The following is a 25,007-nucleotide window of genomic DNA, read 5'->3' as shown; positions in this document are numbered from 1 at the left end:
CCCCACTCTACCTTCCCTTCAAGATGCACAGCTGCCCCTTAAAGCAGGGATCAGGGCGCTGACCCCCAGTATAACTTTTGACTCCCTCAAACTTGATAGCTTGACCGGAAGCCTTACCAATTACATGAACGATTTACACACACTTTGTACACTGTATGTAACCTCTGCTGTACTCTTACAATCCAGTAAGCCAGAGAAAAGAACATATCATCAAGAAAATTATGGGGGGGGGGGGTGGCACCTGGGTGACTCAGTCCGTTAGGCATCCAACTTCTGCTCAGGTCATGATCTCACAGTTCATGAGTTCAAGCCCCAGATCAAACTATCTTCAGATCCTCTGTCCCCCTCTTTCTCTGCCCCTCCCCTGCTCATCCTCACTCTCTCAAAAATGGGGAAAGAAAGAAAGGAAGGAAAGGAAAGAAAGGAAAGGAGAAAGGCAGGCAGAAAAGGAGGAAGGAAGGAAGGAAGGAAGGAAGGAAGGAAGGAAGGAGAAAGAGGAAAGAAGAAAGGAAGAAGGAAAGGAAAGGAAAGGAAAGGAAAGGAAAGGAAAGGAAGGAAAGCAAAGGAAGGAAGAAAGAAAGGAGAAAGAGGAAAGAAAGGAAGAAGGAGAGGGAGGGAGGGAGGGAGGGAGGAAAGAAAGAAAGAAGAAAAGAAAGAAAGAAAGAAAGAAAGAAAGAAAGAAAGAAAGAAAGAAAGAAAGAAAGAAGAAAGAAAAGAAAGATCACAAGGAACAGAAAATACGCTCATAGTTCTGTGCCGTACTTAAATCCGGGCACAGGTGGCCCTGTGCTGCTTGATCCCATGTTGTTCAAGGGCCAAGTATACTTTCCCTGCAGATGCATTTCCCAAACGACGTCCTGCAAAGCTGGGAAAGGCCTGCTTACCAACTTGTTCCCAAAATGTAGTGGGGGGCCTGGTCAGCAGGAGGCATGGAAGTGTGCTGCCTTCACTTTGAAAACCAGAACAAGATGCGGCTACACAATGTCCCTGGTCTGCTGCAGCAATGCTCCCACTGCCACGGACCCGACTCCGAGTCCTGCTGATACCCACAGGGACGGGGCTGCCACACTCGTCCCCTGGAGCTCCTATGACTCTCTCCGCACGTGCAGTTACTGCTCAGATTCCCAGAAACACAGGAGGCGAGAGGAGACAAGGCCACAGGTCAGCGGCTGCAGGCGGTGGGCCCTTGTGCCTTTCCTCGCTTGCTGTTGGGCCACAGTGGAGGCAGCAAGGGCAGAGTGAGGCTCCGGGTCTGCTTTTCTGTTCGTGGTTTCCATAAACATCTTGCTGGCAGAAAGCCTTGTCTATAGAGAAAAGCTGACGCCCCACCATTCCAGTCCAGACCAGGATTTTTAGGCGCGGTAAGCAGGGTCCCAGGCAGACAGAGGAACGTGCCAAGGCGCCCAGCTGAACCACCCAGCTCCCCGCTTCGAGCCAGCTCCTGCCCAGGGGCCTCGCCACCAGCCTTGTGGGCCCATCCAGAGGCAGTGAGCAATGGCCACCTGTTGTGAAATGTGCAGACTCTTTCTTTCCAACCGTCTTCAGATGTGCACAGAGATCAGAAGACAGGCGAACAGGACTGAGAGTGTGTCCTTTCTTCCCGTGGCGCCCTCTGGCTACAGAGTACCAAGTTCAAGGCTGTCTACTGAAAGCTTGTTTTCACTGAAACAAGCACCCGACTGAGCTCCCTGCATTGCAGAGCACAGGGGAGCAGATTCTCAGAAGTTTTAACAGATAGGCGTTTATTCATTGTGCTTGGGGGGGGGGGGGGGCATTACCAGCACATCAGAGCCACGAGTCCATGGAAAGCAGTGCTTACGAGCAGGCATGTGAAACCCTTGCACAAACCCAAGAATGCCTGAAATCCTAACTAAAGGAACTTCCAACCAGAGATATCCAGAAATGTGTAAAAATGGGTAAAACTGAATGCACATTACACTCTGAAAGCCAGTTATTTTAAACTAACTGGTAAAATCTATTTTGCATGAACTGTTCTGGTCTTGCAAATCAACATCTAACTTGCTTCTCTTCCCCACTAAGTTTTTATCATTACCTGATATTACAGCTTGTATTTGTTTTGTTACCTCCCACTTGGGCCAAGAGATGGCTGATTCCTTATGGCAATGGTGCGCCATGAGTGGAGATAGAGTACATAGATTACCAGCTTGGTGGGCGTGGCAGAACCACGAACATTAGTCAATGAAATCTGGGAAATGCCTTATCAACCCTCAGGGACACACAGACCTCAACTTCACAGTTTTACACTGTAGGACACTTCGTGAACCTAACCTGACAAATATTTACATCACTATGCATGCACGCATTTACATGGGAGGCACGTGTGCTCGGATCAGCGACATTACGGAAGGGCACGTTTAACGTCATCCAGATGTGCCACCGCAGCCAAGGTGCCCTGGGCCCTTCGACCACACAGGATGGTGACTTCGGTGTGAACAATTTGGAAAGAACTGCTATACTGAGAGGCTCGGGAGGTGCCAGCTAGGGTCAGAGGGCCTGGTCTGTAGTTAGCAATCTACGATCAAGACCAAACGATCAGAACCTACTTGTTAGAGCAGCGCCCATGGTGCAGCAGCGGTGACCAGGACCCGGTGGGTACTTGTGCAATCTATTCAAATATGTAACTCAGTACAAGCACAGTCTTATTTAAGACAGTACCTCAATTTTCTTTGTAAACGTAACTATGTCATACACAAGATTAAAGGGAGGGAAAAGTGGCTTGTTCGCTCTGGTACCTACAGAATTTAGGATTTATACTGGTCACTTGAAATACACAGCTTTTTAAAATATCTTTCAACAGGCATAATCTTTCTCTAGATTTCAAGCTTCTCATGTACTTGAAAATGTAGAAAAGCAGTGAGCAAGCAGCTGTCGGCATACTACTCAGGTCCTCCAGCCACAAGGCCCTCCTTGTCAGCAGCGCATCCAAGACGCAGCCAAGAACCTGCGAGCCGAGAGCACGCGGCCCTTCCCAGGAGGGAAGCGGGAGAGCGCCGCCCTCACCACTGGGGCTTCCTGCAGACAGCGCAACCCCTGGGAGCTGGAGGGGAAATCATTGCCCGGAGGCTTTCAAGAGTGGAAGGACAGGCCTAGGCAGCCATAGGACAGGCCAAAGACAGGGGGCATGACCTGCTCAGCACGGAGAAGAGGGCAGCACGATGGCATCTCAAGTCCTACGTCACCTAAGGCCACAACCTGTTATCTAAAAGCAAGTTTCAGAGTTGCTTACTTGTGGGACGTCCTTTTCTTCATCATGCTTGCAGACACACCAGCATGGCCTAAAAGAGAAGTGAGCATAAGTCAATAAAAACTGGACACAAAAATACTTCAGACCTTGGAAAAAATGAACTTCTAAAAAACTGCTATGCAAAGCATGAAATGGGGCGTCTGGGTGGCTCAGTCAGTTAGGCGTCCGACTTCAGCTCAGGTCATGATCTCATGGTCCGTGGGTTTGACTGCCGCACTGGGCTCTGTGCTGACAACTCAGAGCCTGGAGCCTGCTTCGGATTCTGTGTCTCCCTTTCTCTCTGCCCCTTCCCCACTAGGGCTCTGTGTGTGTGCCTCTCTCTCAATATAAACAAACATTAAAAAAAAAAAAAAGCATGAAATGAAAATAAGCCATAAAGAGCCAACCTGTAGGAAGTCATTTGTTTATTTAATTGTTAAGAACGAAATAAAAGGGGTCCTAGGAAAATAAGATAGCAAGGACAACAGCTCATCTCCCCAGATCTGCCATAAAAAACCCAAAATCACATGGAACAAAAAACACAAGTGACAATCTGGCCGTAAAGTACTAAGTTACAGAAGCTGTCTTCCTGCGATAAGCCACTAGAAAGCGGGCAGATGTGAGACACCTAGACCCAGGCACCGCACGGCTGAGGCACAGGACCACAGCACCAGAAGGCTGTGCACCCGCCCGGCCCACGGTCTCAGAGTGATGTGCAGATCTGGCCCACAGAGGAGCAAGGAGAACGGGATGGTTGTGCCCCAGGCTGGGAGGACAAAGGGGCAGGGGGGCGCAGGGTGCTGGCGAATGGGGTCTCAGAGGGACTCCAAACATCTGGGGGTGGAAAGGGATGGCAGTTGTTCAAAGTCCGGCCAGCCACCTCTTCAAACCCATAGGGCAGTTGGTAAAAACCACACAGAGGTGACCCCTCAGCAAGAGGGCTGCTCCAGACCCACCCGGGCATCTGGTGGCCAGAACAAAGTCCGAGCACGGCCACACAGTCCCAATGCGCCACCACACGTCTCAAATGGCCCGCACCCCAACAGAGGCCACTCGACACGCAGGAAAGTGGCAGTCCATACCCCACGCCAAGGGGGTTACAACCAGAATGTAATTAACAGCAAAGATGTTAAAAGAGCTATAATCTGCTCAAATATATAAAGGACGACAGACAATACTCAAAACAGAAAAATGTGGGGAAGAAAAGGAAAGAAATAAATGAAAGTGGTGAAAACACATGATCTGAAATGAAGATGAGTGGACACGGTTAACAGCGGACCAGACCCAAAGACGGTGGGGACAGGAGCGGCCGTGGGGACCCTCACGGCCCGTGTCAACTGCCCTGACACACGGCAAACGGGATGGTTTACCACACCCACGAAGAGAGGAGCGCACCGGGAGAGAAGAAAGAGCTAGAAGCAGCAGTGGCAGAGAGTTCTCCAGATGTGGTGCGCACACAGCCACGTGGCCACACAGCCAATGAGCTCAGCCACGCCCACGTGGGATGAAAACAAGGATGAACCTGCCAGGGCGCATCCTAATCACAGTGGCCGGTGAAATACTTTAAAACAGCCTAACAGGGGCGCCTGGGTGGCTCAGTCGGTGAAACGTCCGACTTTGGCTCAGGTCACAATCTCATGATTCACAGGTTCGAGCCCTGCGTTGGGCTCTGTGCTGAGACTGCGGGGCCTGCTTGGGATTCTGTCTCACCCTCTCTCTCTGCTCCTCTTTTGCTCACACACACACGCTCTCTCTCTCAAAATAAACAGTAAACTTAAAAAAGAAGCAACACAGAGAAACGAACACAATACTGGCTCCAGATCCACTGCCAGAAAGAGCGCGAGCCCAAACAGAAGACGGTGGAGAAAAACTCATGGACGCGGAGCACTATCTCCGGCCAAAGGAGCTTCTAGCCTCAACGGTACAGATAATGGCATCAGATGAAGACTGTCCAAACACGAATTCAGAGACTATATAAAAAAGGATGGGACAACTGCTAGCATCACACAAATTAACCTCAGGACAAAGTTACCAGGGATCAAGACAACATTTCAAAACGGTAAGAGTCAATCAAGAAGCCGGCACATTTCACAGGTTGACGGTACGTGCACTGGGTACAGAACACTGGAGTTCATGAGGCAAAACCCGACGGCCCTGACAGGAAAAATCAACACATCCACAATCAGACATTCAGACGTGAGCTCTCCTCTCTCAGTCACGGAAGTAAGGAGTGGGTGGAAAATCAGACAGGACACGCAGAAGACCAGAACACCACAAAGAGCCTACACTACACAGGTTTTTTCCCCCAAGTTCACCTGAGATGTTCACTCAGACACACCATCTGCCACCCACAGCACAAACCCTCCATGCACTTAAAACAACGTGAACTCCTAGGAAGTTTGTCCTCTTACCACATCAGAAGGGAAAGAGAAATTAATAATATCTGGAAACACCCCTGTTTTTGAAAATTAAACCACAATCTTGTTTAATCCACAGTTCAAGGACAAAATCACAATGAAATTTAACCTTGAAGAAAATCAAACTGGAAACGCTATCCGTGGGATGCGGCAAAAGCACCCCTGACTACAGTGATCAAAATCCACGCTAGGCAGCAAAATATAAAGAAAACAAAGAACGTGTGACCACAAGCTCAGTCTAGCGGTCCCCTGACTGGAAGAAGAAGGCTCCGGGGTCATCTGCAAATCCGCCCTCCCTGGCCGTCCCTGAGAGCGTGCATGCTCACACACACTTCCTTACTTCCACTTACGATTCCAAAGTGAAGCGAACAAGCAGACACACGGCCAACCGGTCAGTGCAGGGCTGTCTGTCCCTGTTCATGAAGACGGTGAGACAGGCGGGTCCCGGGTGCCCAGCGCCGTCCTCCCCGCTGTCCCCAGCGGCCCGGGCACCCCCACGCAGACAAGCAGAAAGCTCACGGACAATGGAAGACAGCCTGAAAGGACACCAAACTTCCCTGAACGCCCCACCCCCCCCGCCGCCGTCACCCCGGAATGTCTCTAGGCTTGGGGTGGACAGGATGAGGAGAGCGGACAGGCAAACAGACCCAAGGGTACAGGATCACTGGGGGTCCACGGAAACTACCCTACCCCCTTGGTGTCAGGGCCACCTTGCCTCCCACATGGAGCTCACTGGGACAGGGCAGCCGGCCTTGCACCTGTCTGCCCCCGCCCCCACGTGCCAGGCAACGCTGGGGCCCACCTGTCACCTCGTGTCCTGACGGGGCTCGCTCTCCCGCCACAGGAGGGCTGTAGCAAGATCACCGGAGAGGAGCGAGCCGCTCCCAGGGAAGCCTCTGCTCTGGCGAACGGGCATCGACACTCGTGGAGACACGGCCCCTTGGGTGCAAACGCTCCAGGCCGGGTGCACCACCACATGTGCAAGGACCCCGGAGCTCTGCAGATGGACTAGGAGGACGCACGGCGGTCCTCAAGGCCACCGAGGCCTTCACAGTCACCACACAGGGCCAGAGGCACGAACACGGAGAGCGGGAGCTCTCGGAAGTCTGCACGTGAGGAGCGGAGTCCTCCCTCTGCCCGAACAGGGGAGAAGCTGCACAAGATCAGGAATCTTTCAAGTGGCCAGAGGAGGAGTCCCAGGGTGAACAGAGACAGGCCTGCAGAGGGACCCACACGGCGCCTCGGGCAGAGCCTGCAGGGGGAGCAGGTGGAAAAACCGACCCACAGCCTCCGCACCCACAAGTTGGGGCCCAGCCCCCAGTGGCCAATCTTGGCAGGAAGGGAGGGAGGGTCCACGTGCTCCCGGGTTTCACCTCTGGGAGTGCCGCAGCTCCAGGTGAGGGGTGAGGTGGGGGAGGAAGGGGAGAGAAAACTCCCCTCCAGCCCCCAGTAGAGGGAGGGGAGAAAGTAGCCATTCAGAGACAGAACAAAGTGTTTGGTTCTTAACAAGGCCCATCCCCAAGGGCCCGATCCCTGCCCAAGGGCAGGGAGATTAAAAGTCCAGCTGCCGCGGGTCCTGTCCCACAGCGGACAGGAGGAGGACACGAGGGTCAGCCAGTGGCACAGACCCATTAAGACACGAGGCCTAGTTAGAGCACTACAGAACGTATCCCGCCCCCCACGCCCCATCGAAGGTCACTAAAGGCTTGTGAACTCCTTTCATCTGGCACGTCCTGTCCAACTTGGTCAAAAACTTATAAAGCACATGAAAAAGGAAACAACACGGTTTGAAGAGACAGAAAGCACAGGAACCAGACTCTGGCATGACGGGTGGTGGAACGATCATTCCAAGAATTCCAAGTAACTATCAAAATTAAGCTAGAGGTTCTAATGAAAAAAAGTAGACAACGTGCAAGAAAAAAATGAGTAATGTAAAAAGAAAGGTAGAAATTATCAGGGAAAAAAAAGACGGCAGAGGTCAAAACACCAGAACAGAAATGAAGAATGTGTATGAGGGACTCATGATGGAGAAAGTGCAATCCAAACTACAAAAAGCAGGGAAAAGTGGGAGAGAAAGTAGAAGAAAACACAGGGCAAGGAACAGGGCACAGTAAGAAACAGAGCAGACGTTAATCCAGTGAGCCCCAGACACGGCTGAGGAAAGAGTCTCTGAGCCGCAGGACATGCCAACAGAAAGGTCCAAACCTGAAAAGCAGAGCAAAGGACAGGAAAAAACAAATCAGAATTTCCAAGGACCGTGGGGCGACTACAAAGAGGTAACATGTACAAGGGGAATGCCAGGAAGAAAAGATGGAGACGGAGGAACAGAAGAAAACAGTCAAAGCAATAATGACTGAGGATTTCCCCAGATTAACGTCAGACGCTAAACCAGAGACGCAGAAGTTCAGAGAACGCCAAGCGGGATAAATGCCCGAACACCGCGTATAAGCGTATCATATTCACGGCGCAAATCCAGGGCAAAGACAAACTCCTGAAAGCAGCCAGAGGAAGACACGCCTATGGATGGAGAAGCAGCAAAGAGCAGTTGCATCCGCCTTCTCCTCAGGAAGCACGGCGGCAGAAAGGAGTGAAGTATCTAAGTGCTGAGAGAAAACTAAAAACCCAGAATTTTGTATTCTGCTAACCTTCAAGAGTAAAGAAGAAACAGACTTGCTCAAACAAACAGAAGTTAAGAGAATTTGTTTCCAGAAGACCTGCACTTCAAGAAATGTTGGAAGAAATTCTTCAGAGAGAAGAAAATGAGTTGAAAAACTCGAATCTACATAAAGATCATTAGAGACCATCTTTCTGAACAGAAATGGTAACATTTTTCCAGAATATTAACAATGTATTAGATGATTATAGCTCACGCATAAGTGAACTGGATTAGTTGTAAAAAGATCCTGCAGACTCTAGAGCAGTCTCTTAAAGTAAGAGAACAGGGGCAATGAATAGAAAATAGTAACAAATATAGCAGATATTAGTCCAATAATCACCTTAAATGTCAATGATCTAAGTACACCAATTAGAAGACCAAGTCTGTCAAAGTAGATCAAAATAAAAGACCATATTGTACACTTCTCACAAGAAATCCACTTTAAGGATATATACTTACATTAAAAATAGTGGGAAGGAAGAATATATACCATGCTAACACTGATCAAAAGAAGCGAGAGTAGCTACATTAATTTCAGTCAGATTCCAGAGCAAGGGAAGTCATCAGGGATAAAGAGATAGATTATGATGGGGCGCCTGGGTGGCTCAATCGGTTAAACGTCCGACTTCAGCTCAGGTCATGATCTCACTGCTCATCGGTTCGAGCCCTGCGTTGGGCTCTGTGCTGATAGCTCACAGCCTGGAGCCTGCTTAGGATTCTGTGTCTCCCTCTCTCCCTCTGCCCTCCCCCTGCTCACGTTCTGTCTGTCTCTCAAGAAATTAATAAATATGTTAAAAAAATTTTTAAGAGATACATTATTATAAAGCAATCAATCCTCTAAGAAGACAACAATCCTTAACATGTATGTACCTCACAACAGAATACCAAATCAAGGGAGGCCAAAGTTGTACAACTACACGGTGGGAGACTTCAATAACCCTCTATCAGAAATGGACAGATCCAACAGGCAGAAAATCACTGAGTGCACAGTCAAACCCAACACCACCACTGATCAACTGGATATAATTGACATCAATAGACCACTTCATCCAACAACAGCAGAATACAAATTCTTTACAAGGTCCCAGAAGCATTCACCAAGACAACATTCTGGCATAAAATACATCTTAAAATTAAAGGAACAGGGGCGCCTGGGTGGCTCAGTCAGTTAAGCATCCAACTTCGGCTCAGGTCATGATCTCATGGTTCGTGGGTTCGAGCCCCGCGTCAGGCTCTGTGCTGACAGCTCAGAGCCTGGAGCCTGCTTCAGATTCTGTGTCTCCTCTCTCTTCACCTCTCCTGCTCATTCTCTGTCTCTCAAAAATAAATTTTGAAAAAGCTAATAAATAAATAAACAAACAAATCCTGCAACTGCTCGCAAACCACGATAAAATCAAACTAGATTCAATAACAGAAAAATAGCTGGAAAATTCCCAAACACTCAGAGATTAAGCAACACACTTCTAAATACACTGTTCAAAGAAAAAAATCACAACACAAATTTAAAAATATTTGGAACTAAATGAAAAGCAAAATACATTTTGCAAAATTTGTAGGATACAAGGAAAGCAATGCTTACAGAGAAATCTACAGCACTGAATGCATGTATGGGAAAAGAGGAAAGATTTAAAATTAAAAATCTAAGCTTACACCTTAGGAAATTATAATAGGAAACCATATTAAATGTAAAATAAAAGAGGTCATAAAAGAACAGAAATCAGTAATATTTTAAACAAGACATCAACAGAGAAAAACCAATGAAATCAAAAGATCATTGTTTGAAAATACCAAAATTGATAAATCTCTAGCCAGGATAACTAACAAGAAAGCGAGAAGGCATAAATCACTAACATGAGAAATCAAAAAGGAGACATCACTACAGACCCCATATACAAAATCTACATGACAACTACAAAACTGATGAAAGAAATCTAAATGGAGAGATATCTAAATGGAGAGATATTCCATGTTCATAGACAGGAAGACTCAGTATTGTCAAGATGTCAGTTCTTCCCAATTTGAACTATAGATTTAGTGCAATCCCAATCCAAATCCTAATGAGTTATCTTGTGGATATCAATGAACTGGTTCTAAAGTTTATAGGGAGAAGCAAAAGATCCAGCACAGCCAACACAATACTGAAGGAGGAGAACAAAGTTGGAGAACTGACACTACCCAACTTTAAGACATCCTGTAAAGCTACACTCATCAGGACAATGTGGTACTGACTCTTTAAAAATGGACAAATAGAACAAATAAAGAACCCTGAAAAAGACCCACATATAGTTAACTGATCTTTGACAAAAGAGCAAAGGCAATACAATGGAGAAAATATAGTTTTTTTAACAAATGGTGCTGGAATAAATAGACATCCACCTACAAAAAAAACGGATTTGGACAGAGACTTTACATCCTTCACAAAAATTAACTCAAAATGGATCACAGACCTAAATGTAAAGTGAAAAACTATAACACTCCTAAAATACAACACAGGGAAAAATCCAGATGACCTTGGTTATGTTGATGACTTTTTAGATACTACACCAACAGCATAATCCGTGAAAGAAGTTAACTGATAAGCTGTACTTCATTGAAATTAAAAATTTCTGCTCTATGAGAGACACTATCAAGAAAATGAGAAGACATGCCAGAAGAAGAAAACACCTGGAAGAAAACATATCTGAAGGACTTGTTAACCAAAATACAACAAGAACTCTTAAAAATCGACAAGAAAAAACAACCTGATTAAAACATGGGCCAAACACCTTAACACCAAAGATGATGTATGTAGAGATGGCAAAACACATACAAAAAGATGCTCTACACATCATATGTCATCCAGAAAATGCAAACTAAAAACAAGGAGACACCACGACACACCTATCAGAATGGCCGAAATCCAGAACACTGACAACACCAACCACTGGAGAGGATGTGAAGCAACAGGAACTCTAATTCATGGCTGGTGGGAATGCAAATTGGTGTCGCCATTTTGAAAGACAGTTCGGTGGTTTCTTACAAAATTAACCATACTCTTAACCATATGATCCAGCAATTATGGTCCTTGGTATTTACCCTAAGAAGCTGGAAACATGTCCACACAAAAACCTGGGCACACGGATGTTTATAGCACCTTCATTCTATGATGCTCAAACTTGGAAACAACCAAAATGTCCTACAGTGGGTGACTGGATAAATAAACCATGGCATGTCAACAAATAGAATGTTATTCAGTAATAATAAGCTATCAAGCCATGAAAAGACAGAAGGAACCTTAAGTGCATACTGCTAAGTGAAAGAAGCCAATGTGAAAAAGCTACGTAAGATTCCAACTCTATGACATTCTAAGAAAGGCAAAACTATGGATACAATAAAAGGCAGTGACTGCTAAGGGTTGGGGGAAAAAGGAATGAATAGTTGGAGAATAGGGGATTTTCAGGGAATAAAACTACCCTGAATGATACGAGAATGGTGGATCTGAATACATCTGTCAAAACCCACAGAACGTACAGCACCAAGAGTGAAGCTCAAAGTAAACAATGGACTCTGAGCAATCATGACATGTAAATGTGGGCATGCCAATGTAACAAGTGTACTATCTGGTGGGGGATGTGGCTAGTAGGGGATGTTGAGGGGGAGGGCACCAGAGATATACAAGAAATGTACATTCTGATCAACTTTGCCTTGAACTTAAAACTACTTTATGCAAAATAAAGTCCTGGGGTTCCTGGGTGGCACAGTCGGTTGAGCATCTGACTCTTGATCTCGGCTGAGGTCATATCACAGTTTGTGAGTTGAAACCCCGCGTCGGGTTCTGTGCTGATGGTACGGAGCCTGCTTGAGATTCTGTCTCTCCTCTCTGCTCCTCCTCCTCTGCTTGTGCACACGCGCGCGCTCTCTCTCTCAAAAAAACAAAACAAAACAAAACAAAACAAAACTTAGAAAAAAAGAGAAGTCCTTTTGCAAAGTTCTTTTTAAAAAGGACTTTTTAAAAAAAGAGGTACTAGACTTATTCTTCCATCATTAACACTGAGCTAAACAGCAAACAATACCTGCAATGCTGAAGTAAAATGACTTTGAACCCTGAATTCCATACCGAGCTAAATTACCAATTGAGGGTATAGACATTTACATTCATGTATGGGCTCAAAAGTTACACCTCCCACAAATCTCTGGAAGTAATTGGAGGATACTCTCCAGAAAACAAGACAGAAAAGCATCATAAACACACAGGATCCGAGAAACCAGAGATGTTTAAGTCCAGCATGACATCTGTGATACAGGATGAGACCCATGCAGACAGGAGTAAGAGGCCAGGGACTTAAGGAGAGTGGTCTCCCAGAAGCTGGCACCACACAGCAGCAAGTGTAAGAAATATATCACAGGCAAAGGCTAGTAACTCCAACTTTAACAGAGCTTCGAGGGGCGCCTGGGTGGCTCAGTTGGTTGAGCGTCCGACTTCAGCTACGGTCATGATCTCAGAGTTTGTGGGTTCAATCCCCACATCAGGCTCTGTGCTGACAGCTCAGAGCCTAGAGCCTGCTTGGGATTCTCTGCCTCCCTTTCTCTCTGCCCCTCCCCCACTCGTGTTCAGTCTCTCTCTCTCTCTCTCTCTCTCTCTATAAATAAACATTAAAATTTTTTTTTTTAAAAATAAAAGAGCTTCTAAAGGTAGAAGAAAATCGGAGATAAGAACAGAAAAAGGCAGGCCAAAGAGGCCTCACACATGAAACTACAGACTCCTTTGTCACCCATCTGACAAACAAAGATTCATAAGCTGACAACACACTACAGAAGCAAGATGGGGGAGAGAGACACACTTCCACACCGCTTGCTGGTAAGAAGGCACAATGGTACAAAGCCCATGAACACCTCACAGAATCACGTATGCATGTAAGATCTAATTCAGCTCTCCTAAAAACCTATCCCAGTGATGACACACTGGCAAAACAGACAAGCCTATTCACTGCAGTATCATCATTTCTAATACAGAAGAGTGGAAACAACCTAAATGTCCAAATAACTAAGCATAAATGAATACAAGGTACTATTGAGCTGTGACGAGTGGGGCGTAGGCGCTCTACGCGCTGCGAAGGGGTGGTCACCGCACGCTGCTCAGCGGAAGAGTGACAGAGGAGCAGGTAGGCATGTTTATAGTCACTGGGCGCTGATGGCAGTTTGTCACTGGAAGTGGGTGGCATCACTCATCTGAGGGTCACAGATTTTCCAACAGAAAACAGAACGAGACCCTTTACTAGGTGCTGCATCTATTTGCTGATTGAAATGTGAAAACAAGTATAGCCATAATTTACAAAATTAACTCTTCTATGACTCACAGAAGTTACTCAAACTGGACTAAACCGTGACGGGTAACAAAACCACATACACTCAAACTGTTCTAGCAGAAGCTCATTGGGACCCATCTTCCACAACACTCACACCTCCTTTATCACGCTTTGCTGTAGTGGTAGTGTCCTTGCAGATGCTCCGTTTTTTAACAAACCGAAGGCAACCCTGTGTCAAGCAAGCCTATCAGCATCATTTTGTCTAAGGCATTTGCTCACTTCATGTCTCCCTGTCATATTCTGGTAATTTTCACAATATTTCAAGCCTTCTCATTATTTTTATATTTGTGACAGTGATCGGGGAATCAGTGCTTCTGACTCGCTGAAAGCTTTGATGGTCAGCAGATTTTAGCAATAAACTCATTTTTGATTACACTATGGTGCATTGTTCAGACATAGCGCACACTTAACAGACTACTGCACAGTGTAAACATAACATTTATATGCACTGGGAAACCAAAACACTCATCTGACTTCTTTTGCGGGGACATCCGCGTTATCATGGTCTGGAACAGAACCTCCAACGCCTCCAAGATGTGCCTGTAACCAGCGGTCAGCTTTGTGTGGACCCAGATTTCCCAAAGACAAAGACCCATGTCTGTTCCAGCAACCTGTTCAAATCAGGAACCCTCACCAATCTCGTCCACACCACACTGAGGGCCCCCAGCCCTGCCACCTCACTCATTCCTCCCTGTGGGAGATCTGCCTCTTGTGAGATCTTCCTGGGAGGCTGTCAAGGAGACCCTGTCCCTGCTGCTGAGCAAAAGTGATAAGCTCAAGAGAGAGCACTTCCCTTACCTATGCAGCTTCCAAACAACTTCTTTGTGCCTTCCTAGAGGATCCACCTCGGATCTTAAGAGATTTAAGGAAAACTTCCAGGCGAAACAGACTAAAAAGCAAATCAACACAAAGACATTCCTAACAGGCCAAGCTAGTTCAAGAAAGTCATTTTAAAGTTTTTCTTTTAATGTTTATTTTTGAGAGAGAGGGAGAGAGAGAGAGAGCATGAATGGGAGAGAGAGAGAAAGAGATCATGACCTGAGCTGAATGAAGTTGGATGCTTAACCGACTGAGCCACCCAGGTGCCCCCAAGAAAGTCTTCTTAAAAATGCAATTTATTGGGGCGCCTGGGTGGCGCAGTCGGTTAAGCGTCCGACTTCAGCCAGGTCACGATCTCGCGGTCCGGGAGTTCGAGCCCCGCGTCGGGCTCTGGGCTGATGGCTCAGAGCCTGGAGCCTGTTTCCGATTCTGTGTCCCCCTCTCTCTCTGCCCCTCCCCCGTTCATGCTCTGTCTCTCTCTGTCCCAAAAAATAAATAAACGTTGAAAAAAAATATTTAAAAAAAAAAAATGCAATTTATTGAGCACCTGGATAGCTCAGTCAGTTGAGTGACCAACTCTTGATTTTGGCTCAGGTCATGATCTCATGATTCGTGGGTTTGAGCCCCATGTCAGGCTCCACAATGACAGCACAAAGCCCGCTTGGATTCTTTCTCTCCCTCTCTCTGCCCTTCCCCTGCTCGCTTGTGCATGCGTGCTCTCTCTCTCAAATAAATAAACTTTAAAAAATATACTTTTTAAAAAATGCAATTTATAGCCTCAGAAGTATAAGCTACCTGCATCTATGAAATAGCAAATGGAACAAAAAAGAGCTCCTAGAAATTTAAAATGCTTACTGAAATCTTTTTTTTTTTAACGTTTATTTTTATTTTTGAGACAGAGGGAGACAGAGTGCGAGTGGAGAAGGGGCAGAGAGAGAGGGAGACACAGAATCCAAAGCAGGCTCCAGGCTCCGAGCTGTCAGCACAGAGCCCGACGTGGACCTCGAACCCATGAACGCGAGATCATGACCTGAGCCAAAGTCAGACACTTAACCGACTGAGCCATCCAGGCGCCCCTTACTGAAATCTTTTTAAAAGGCTGGGAAATAAAGTCAGTAACTTCCTAAGAATGAAAAAATGGGAATGAATAATTGGCAAAGCTTAGGGAAAAAAAGGTCAACCTGAGAAGCAAAACATCCAAGCTGCACACAGCCAGAGAGAGAGGATGGGTACCATCGAAAGGATCTCTGAACCCCCACTCCCGTGGGGGGACTGACTGAAAATGTCACCAAGTGAAAAAGACCCAACTGGACATTCACTGCAGTACAGGTCATAGCACATAAAGCAGCAGTCCAGAAGTTTCCAGAGGAGAGGCAAAGACCACTGGACACGTAGACAGGTTTGGAAACAGCATCCAACTTCCCAATGGCAGCACTGAGATCTGGAAGGCCAGAGACGGAGCAATGCCTGGAGAATTCTGAATGACGAGTGACCTCCACCTAGAATCCTGGGCCCCGCCAGCATGGGGGCAGCATGAAGACAATGTTGATGCAGGGTCTCAGAAAGAACCTCATCTTCTAGGTGCACTTTTGGAAAACCGTATCAGAGACAATTTCATACATGCAGAAAAGTCGAGAGTACAAATAAACGACACGTTCCACCTGCCACTTTAACCACCAACTCTTTCGCGGTCTACTCCGAAAGCTGCTTGAGGCCACACAGCCTCTTCCTAAGCAAGAGCACACACCAACACCAGAGGCACAGCGAGCACAGACAAGGAGGATCCTGCTACAGAGATGAAAATGGAGTTCCAAGGACGACAGGGCACCAGCAGCTAGAGGCCATGGCTCAGATGACAACAGAGCTGAAAGTGCGAGAAGAGTCTCTGGGGATCCACGGACAGACGGGCCATGTGTGGCACTGGCCACGTGGCACAGTACACGGAGTTTTATAAAGCTGTTGGATGGTTTGAGAGACCAAGTTGCAAACAAATTTAAGCAAATATGAAAAAATTAAGAAATGGCTAAATTCCAGGGAAAATAAAATGTACCAAAAAAAAAAAAAAAAAAGTCATCGCACTGCCTTACTTGGTTCAGCACTGTCAGAATCCAGAGAAATTTGTCTCCGCATAGTATTAACGAACACTTAAGGTAAATATCAGAAGGAATAGAGGGCCTGCTTTTTGTTAGAAGTCTTTGGCACTACTTGACATTTTCAACAATGAATTTTCATCAGCTGGATAAAAGTAAAATCAAAGTTTTAAAATTATTTTAATTAAACAGAGCAAAAGTAGTTGCTAAATAAATCTGAGCATTATGTACATGGTTATGTATCATTACCATTCCCTGTACCTATCAGAATGATTAAACTATGTCACAAAGGAGAAAAACGGAAACCTTGGATAAACCAGTAAAAAAATGGAGCCTGACTTTAGGGGAAAAAAAACACATGAAAAATACTATAGTATGTATATATATAATTATATATATGTAACAGTACAGTACATAATAAGACTTGCTGTCCAATGTCATTAGGTGTACATAAATTACTACTTTAGTAACCAATTAAATTCCAACAGAATTACACAGATAAACCTAAGTTATTTTAAAATAGAAATCTCGGGGCGCCTGGGTGGCGCAGTCGGTTAAGCGTCCGACTTCAGCCAGGTCACGATCTCGCGGTCCGTGAGTTCGAGCCCCGCGTCGGGCTCTGGGCTGATGGCTCAGAGCCTGGAGCCTGTTTCCGATTCTGTGTCTCCCTCTCTCTCTTCCCCTCCCCCATTCATGCTCTGTCTCTCTCTGTCCCAAAAATAAATAAACGTTGAAAAAAAAATAAAATAAAATAAAATAAAATAAAATAGAAATCTCTGGGGCGCCTGGGTGGCACAGCCAGTTAAGTGTCTGACTTCGACTCAGGTCATGATCTCATGGCTCGTGAGTTCGAGCCCCGCGTCAGGCTCTGTGCTGACAGCTCAGAGCCTGGAGCCTGCTTCGGATTCTGTGTCTCCCTCTCTCTCTGCCCCTCTCCTGCTTATGTTCAGTCTGTCTCTCTCTCTCAAAAATAAACATTAAAAAAAAAAAAATAGAAATCCCTAATATGTTGAACTAGATACATAAAGAGCACACAAATATTCAACTTTCAAATTGTTATTGATCACCCACGCTCTGTCAAACATAGATCCCCGAACTGGGAACCGCCTACTGATCTATTTACTGCTGTGGGGATTTTAAGGCATGACCTCAGATTCCTCCCCCCCGCAGCCCCTCCCCCCATCAAGCACAGTACTGGCTCCCTCTCTTGAACCTGGGTCCGCCCCCAGGAAGGCCTCCAGGAATGCAATGCAGAAGTCAGCCAGTGTGCACACCAAAGTTCCAGGCTTCACCAGGAGAGCCCTGCAGCTGTGCCGGTTTCTCTGGGGACACTTGTTCTGGGGGCCTTCGGGTTAGTCCAGCTCCCTAGAGGCCCACAGAGGAGGAGAAAGGCCCTACCCGGTGAGGTTCTCAGCTATAAGCTCTGAGATGGCAGCAGCCTATGGTCACAGCTGAGCCACCGTACCGACCCTGGAAGGCCTACCTGGGTTTCCTGCTGCAGGAGAAAGAGAACCCCCCCTTTTGGGTGAATTTTCTTTATTTATAAATGGGCACATTCATAACTGACATAGAAGTTTAAAAGCAACAGAGCCTTGGTCTATGTTAATGGGAAGAACGGTTGAAGACAATTTTATAAACAATACTGATCAAGGGATCGGCAATTTTCCAAAATCGAACACCACCACACAACAGCTGGGAATGGTAAGAGACTCCACGGTCTCATGTTAACGTATCTAACGGGCCACCTGGAACAGGGTACCCACTCTGTCTTCAGCCTATACCACACACTCTTAAAACTGCCAAGGAATAAGAAAAACACAAGATCAAAGTACTGGCTAGGATTAACAATCTCTCCCTTAAGATCAAGAGCCTCTCTCGGTTTAGATCCTTCGGGCACTTACACCCCTCGACCCACCGCTGTAATCTGCTCTCCCACCTGACAAGGACTTCAAAATCAAGGAAGAAGACAGGAGTGCTGAATTTGGAATGGTGTGCATAAAAAGAACTCTGGAAAATGAATTACTGTTTCAAACGGCAGAAACACGGGAGGTTTCGCTGATCAACAAAACACCTGACAACAACTCTCGCAATTAAAATAAAAATATTTTCTTGTAAACACCATGATCAACAATAACAATGTGTTGATCATGGTGTTTACAAGAAAATAACAATGCTTTTCCATAGAACAGCCATAGTGTGCTGGGCACCCAACTGCGCCCCGACACACAAGCTCATTTATTCGTCCTCGGAACCTCCGCAGGTACACACCACAACACACCCCTGCTTAGGCGGTAAGAACCAGGGCTCGAGAAGACGCGACGTGCACCTGTGTCTACGCGGCCGCGAGGGCCCGGATCTGAACAACACACCGGCAGATGGCTGACACTTCAGTCTGTCATCTCGGGCCAAAGTAATCCTACTGACAAATGCCGAACACCGGAATCCATATTATCTTCACAAATGAGAAACGAAAAGAAAAGGGGTACTTAAAAATGTGAATCCGGGTGGCTCTTCTACAAAGGAATTCCAAACACTATAGTCAATAAAAACAAGGAACAGTTCTAAATCAAACAGCAACCATTCTGTAGGTTTATTAGTTTTGCTAGCATGATTCTCAGATTCACTCATCAAAGAATCTTAAAATGCTACGACAGACTTATTTCTGGCATGAAGAAGAGCCCAGGTCCTAAGCAGGACTTAACTATTTCACAGCGCACCCTGTATCATCCTGGTTTCTGGGGAGGGTAAAAATCACGCAAAGTCTAACCTTCTGTTCTACTTGCACGAACTGCGGGCCACCAAAGTAGGAAGTAATTTCCATTAAATATCTGTTTCATTTCCATCCCTTTCATTCCAATAAAGTTCTTCCAAATCAACATACAAAAGCTTTTTTCATCAAAACTACTATAAACACCCTAAACCTCCTACTCCTCTAGTCAAACCCCTTTCACTTCTTTCTTCAAAAAGAAATGACAAATCCTCTCCTGATTACAACCCCATTAAGCGGGTATTTACGCTTCACTTGGCGAATGTGCTGGAGGTCCAACCTGCGGGAGGCGAAAGACCGCGGAGAAAAACACTAGCTTCGTCCCCGCCTTTCAAACAAGGAACCTGTTTTTCCACACGTAGGTGTACGAAACACTGGCCGTCACGGGGCTGGAAGAACAGCCGACCCTCGGAGCCGTGCGGACGCATCCGCGCAGGTCCCCACGGTGGCACCTGACTGGAGAACGCCGGGCCGCCCCGCCTACCTGCATCCGCTCTGGACCGCTGGCCAGGTGTCTTCCCGAATGGGGTCTTCATTCATCTGTATGTACGTGAGCAGCACAGCTGCCGGACTAGGGTGAAAATTGAAAACTCTCCGATTTGAAACTTTTCCCGGACTCTCAACGTTCCTTTCAGTCCATCATCCAAGTGCCTCTTTTACAAGTTCAGCAGAGACATGTGTGAACATAAGGACTCTGTAAAAACAGCGAAGTAATAGTTCGTTACTAGAGCATCCACACAAGCGAGCCGCCAGCTGATGTAAAATTTTAAACACGACGTCAGCTATGAAGTGCCCCGCCCAGAAGCGACCAGCCTGGTTTCCTCAGACCCGAGAGCGGAGGACACGGGGGAGGCAGCGGAGGGTGCACCTGCCCCTCACCCTACCCCGACACCCCCTTGCTGCCAGGATCAGTAAAAGGCGGACGCTAGGGCGTCAGTGACCACAGACACTGCTATGGCCCGACTCCTCAACGGGACACAAAGACCGAGCCCACGGAGGTGGTGAGGGGGTGGCGGTCACAGGGAGGAAGGGTGCCAGGACACCCGGAGCAGGGGCAGCACAGGAGTCAAGTTCAGGTCCGAAGCACAGCTGGGCACCAGGTCAGCAGGCCGGCCGCCGGGGCAAGAGAACAGCCAACAAGCCGGCGGTGCCCTTTAGGCCCCTCAGGCTTCCAGAAACCAGAGGAAGGGACCAGCAAATTCTGCACCCGTGCGACAGTCAAGTCATCTTAGGGAAGCAGCTTATCCTGCAAACCAAATGTGACTCCGGTGCAGGGTCAGTCTGCACGAAACTCGTGTGGGGACACGCATTCTCCAGACCACGAGAGCGTCTACTGCAAACTGCACGGACGCACAGGACTGCTTTCGGCTCTCGCGTATTCAATCCTCACGCGCACAGCCACAGCCCTGTGTTCACAGGTTTGACTGAAGACCACGCTGAATTCATTTTCTAGAGACAAAAATGCAACAGAATGGAATAAAATTAAAAAGCCTAATTGGTGGAGGAGAGAAGAGTCTGTTTTACTGCTAAAAATTCTTAACTAATATAAACCTTTCTCATTATTCGAGGAAGACAGACTCAAAAATGACAGGATCTGAGAATTCATTCACTGGGGGGCCCTGCAGGCTGTGCTCACTGTGTGGGGCTCAGGAAGGACAGAGGTGGCACACACAGCGAGGACACAGCCCCCGTCTCTGGACGAGGCTCTTCCCCCTAAGGTTCCGGGCTCTGCCCGCCTCGCCGCCCAAGGCTGCCCGACAAGTGGCTACCACCCGTCTCCCAGAGTCCACTCTCAGCCGCTCAGCCCTGCTCCCCGACCTCATTCAGCGCCCGCAGCACCGGCTCCCTTGGCAACTGTCACGTGACAGCCCCGCCCTGCAGGACCCCGCCCACCTCCAGGAGGCCGAATGCAGCCCACGGGGCCGAAGCCCCTGCCAGCCGGTCCTCCAGCCACCCGGGGACCCGGGGCCCACTCTCCTCTTCCGTGTTCGGCAACAAGGACTCTGCAGCTCACCCCTCAGGTCTTGGACATCATCACTTCAAAACAGCTGCCCCTCCAGTCCCCACGACTCCAGGGTCACAGCCCGCACCTTCTCATCACCAAGAACCACAACATCCTCAGCCACCTTCGATCGTCCCCTTCCGTCACACGGACATGCCCACCCACGCTTCCCGGCTGCCACCATTCCCTCCCTCCGTGGCCTCACCACCGTGCCACTGTCCACGGTCTTCCTCGAGGACTAAGTGCCCTCCTCACTACTCTGATTCCTCGGACATCCACCACGACAGCTCCTCCCCTGCCTTCCTCCGTTTCCTTACTCTTCTTGTCTTGTCACTCGCTCTCCTGGCAAACCCTGACCCAGCCCCCTCCTACGGTGCCCACATCGTAAGCCATCAGGCAAGGCCAACAAACTTATAATCTCCTACCTGGAGTGAGCATCCAACGACAGTCCCCGCCTGGGCGGGCAAGTGGCCACCTGCTAGGGGGCCGCCCCCCACACACCAGAGAGGACTGCTCCCGCCACCACCTGACCCTGACTGGCGCCCCCTGCTCCCTTCTGCCCCATCTGCTCCCCCCTCACCCGATGTACCGTTTCCCAAATGGAGAGCACCGGACCCCTGCTGCTCTTCACAAAATCACTTCGAAGACCGGGGAACGCTGTACCGTGCACACATCAGCAGGTCGGAGCCCGGTGCACTACACTGGTTCCACAACATGGGAGACCAAGCCCGCTCCTGTTCCAAGTGCGCCCTCCTCACGGGCACGTCCAAGCTTCTCCTGGTACCAGTCCCCACTGCGGTCCCCAGGATGAGCGTCACTCCTCTAAAACGTGCAAGGCACAGCCGCGGGGTGGGGGAAGGCTACACAGGGAGCTTTCTGAACATAAGAAAGCAAGACTTTAGATCAAAGTCCTCTCCCATTTCTGAGTTGCAGTTAATATTCCAACTGCCTAATCTTATCCAGAAACAGAGAGCCCAAGCAAAAGAGGCACACTCTTGAGCTCTCACTCACACGAACACTGTGCTGTCCCCACACTCACCGTATGATGCTTCAAAAAACTTTCCTAAAACAATATCTCACTCTTGACTGGAAAGGGCAAAACTTATTGGGGAAAAAAAAAAAAACTTTTAAACATACCACCTTTACCTTATTATGTTACTCTAACGTGATTAATTTAGTAAAGAAGACAAATTGCAGATAAACTTTTTTTAAAAAACTTTACCTGCTGAGACAGAAAAATCTCATTATTTCTAGGAGAGGGGGAATTATCAAAGTTTCTTGCAAGTACTTACAGAAAATGCTGTCAAAAGACAGAGAAAAGGCGGTGCTAGTTTTGGAGAGGCCTGGCAGATGTTGGCACTGTGGGGTGAAGACCGGCGGGGAAGGACATCCCTGCAGGGGCCACGCAAACAGGCACACCTCCCAGCCTCCAGACCAATCTCCAGTTTACAGTAAACAGGTGACACGGGAGCCACACTCAAGTGCCCGCAAGACAAGCAGGCCAGACCCTCCGAAACGTCCATGGACTCTTCCAGCCAGAGATGTGAACCCCGAGGACACGGTCTGGAAGGGAAAGCTGTACAGGACACTTAGGGCAAGTGGAGAAATGTAAACAGGACTCTTAGGGCGCGGTGGAGGACACCGTGGGAACACACACCAGTGATACTGAGGGCGCACTCGAGCACAGTCACCCTCAGGAAATGCGTGCTGAGATTTTTGGAGGCAGACAGCTATAATACCTGCAAGGGAATTACAAATACTTCAGGAATGTGCTCGCTTCGGCAGCACATATACAAATACTTCAGGAAAAGAAAGTGAAATATACATAGGATAAAGTGAAAACAGCAAACTACAAATTTCTGAATCTGACAGGCATGCTAATGTTACTCTTTGAACTTTTATTTAATTTGAAAATTTTCTTAATAAAAAGTTGGGGAAGACAAAATCCTGGATTTTCTTTTGCCAAATCCATCTCTACTAAATACAGCCAACTCCCCAGTCTTGCAATTTTGCTAAACAATCTTTAAAATGTGCCATTAGGGGGCAACTGGGTGACTTAGTTAAGCGTCAGCTCAGGTCATGATCTCACAGCCTGTGAGTTCGAGCCCCACGTCGGGCTCTTTGCTGACAGCTCGGAGCCTGGAGCCTGCTTGGAATTCTGTGTCTCCCTCCCTCTCTGCCCCTCCCCTGCTCACGCTCTGTCTTGCCCTTTCAAAAATAAACATTTAAAATAAAATAAGGCTTGGGGCGCCTGGGTGGCTCAGTCAGTTGAGCATCCGACTTCGGTTCAGGTCATGATCTCACAGCCTGTGAGTTCGAGCCCCACATCGGGCTCTTTGCTGACAGCTCGGAGCCTGGAGACTGCTTCGGATTCTGTGTCAACCTCTCTCTCTGCTCCTACCCGCTCACACTCTGTGTCTCTCTCTTAACAATAAACGTTAAAAAAAAATTGTTAATAAATAAAATGTGCCATTAATTAGGTTTGAAACTCAAAATTCTCCTTCTGTAATAATCATAAAGGGTACCACACAATTCTCACAAACGGTTTCACAGAAAAATAAATGTCCCAGGATACACACCGTGCATAACACACTGCTGTGTGTGCACCTGCCCAGATGCCTCACAACCCCAAAGAGGCACACACAGTGACCACACTACTCTAGAAACTTAAAAACTGCAGCATGAAGTTAAAGTAGCTTGGCTCACGGTCATTCAGATTGCAAGGGGCGCTGCTAAGATAAACCTCCTACTTTAACAATAAACATATAGACTGTTGCCATAAAGGAAGAGAAAACACCACAAAAATCAACGACACTATATCCTATTTCCAAAAAGGGTAAGAAATGACTGTTTCAACATTTCAGGTATAGTTAGTAATAAACATATAATAGAAATTAAGTTATCAAACTATTTGCTGCCAGCTGCTACCACCCAACAGTGCTATTTATAAAAAAAGAAATACATCTCCAAAACTAAGCAAAGATGTTAGGTCCCAACACCTGGACCACTACTGGAAAAGCAAATGGGAGCACTAGTGGCCAAAATACAGCGGTCTTAAAGAGGTTGTTACAAATGGTTCAACACAGACAGGAGGAGTGTGTATTACCACAAATATTTATGTGAAAAATGATATACCACTAAATTCTGAAGAGTCTAAATATTAAAGGAGAAATTATTTTCAAAACAAAAAATAAGATAAAAACAGAAAGGGAGACAAACCATATGAGACTCTTAAAGAGTCTTAAAGAGAACAAACAGGGTTGCTGTCAGGGTGTTGGGTGGGGGGATGGGCTAAAGAGGTGAGGGGCATTAAGGGGGACACTGGTTGGGATGAACACTTTTATGTAAGTGATGAATCACTAAATTCTATTCCTGAAAGAAGAAATGAAGTAATTTTCTTAGTTACAACATAGTTACAAGGAAAAATATTCCTATCGTAAGAAGCGTCACGACGTCTGCAATTTACTGCAAGCTCTCAAATGGCTCCACAAAAAATGTTAGTGCAGCAACACAGCGAATGGGCCTCAAAGAAGGGTGTGCATACGACATAACGCAGCTACAGTTTCAACTCTTCTGTGTCTAGAAAATTTCATTTAAAAAGTCTGGGGAAAAGAACAGTAGAGGGAAGCGAAAAGCCAAGTTTGGAACTGGAGACAACACAGGTTTA

At 47.1% G+C, this 25,007-nt stretch overlaps 1 protein-coding gene across 4 annotated transcripts in view; it reads right to left on the bottom strand.

Annotated features, from left to right (window-relative positions):
• The window catches only part of SPIN1 (spindlin 1), an 85,756-nt gene that overhangs the window by 28,171 nt on the left and 32,578 nt on the right, over nucleotides 1–25,007 (bottom strand). For 3 of the 4 annotated variants that reach the window (XM_047100797.1, XM_047100783.1, XM_047100807.1), the window contains exons 2-3: nucleotides 19,823–20,032; nucleotides 3,248–3,296 (exon numbers count right to left, since the gene is read on the bottom strand). In XM_047100797.1, the coding sequence (XP_046956753.1) occupies nucleotides 3,248–3,296; nucleotides 19,823–19,874 (101 nt within the window). In that variant the 5' untranslated portion in view covers nucleotides 19,875–20,032. Of the gene's footprint in view, nucleotides 1–3,247; nucleotides 3,297–19,822; nucleotides 20,767–25,007 lie in introns of those variants that run through there. The other variant, XM_047100787.1, reaches the window with a different exon arrangement.

This window comes from Lynx rufus, unplaced genomic scaffold, assembly GCF_022079265.1.
Source record: "Lynx rufus isolate CCGP_SWC_20201006 ecotype Redwood Valley unplaced genomic scaffold, mLynRuf1.p SCAF_10, whole genome shotgun sequence".
Taxonomy (NCBI): domain Eukaryota; kingdom Metazoa; phylum Chordata; class Mammalia; order Carnivora; family Felidae; genus Lynx; species Lynx rufus.
This window is presented reverse-complemented; position numbering and strand designations above follow the sequence as displayed.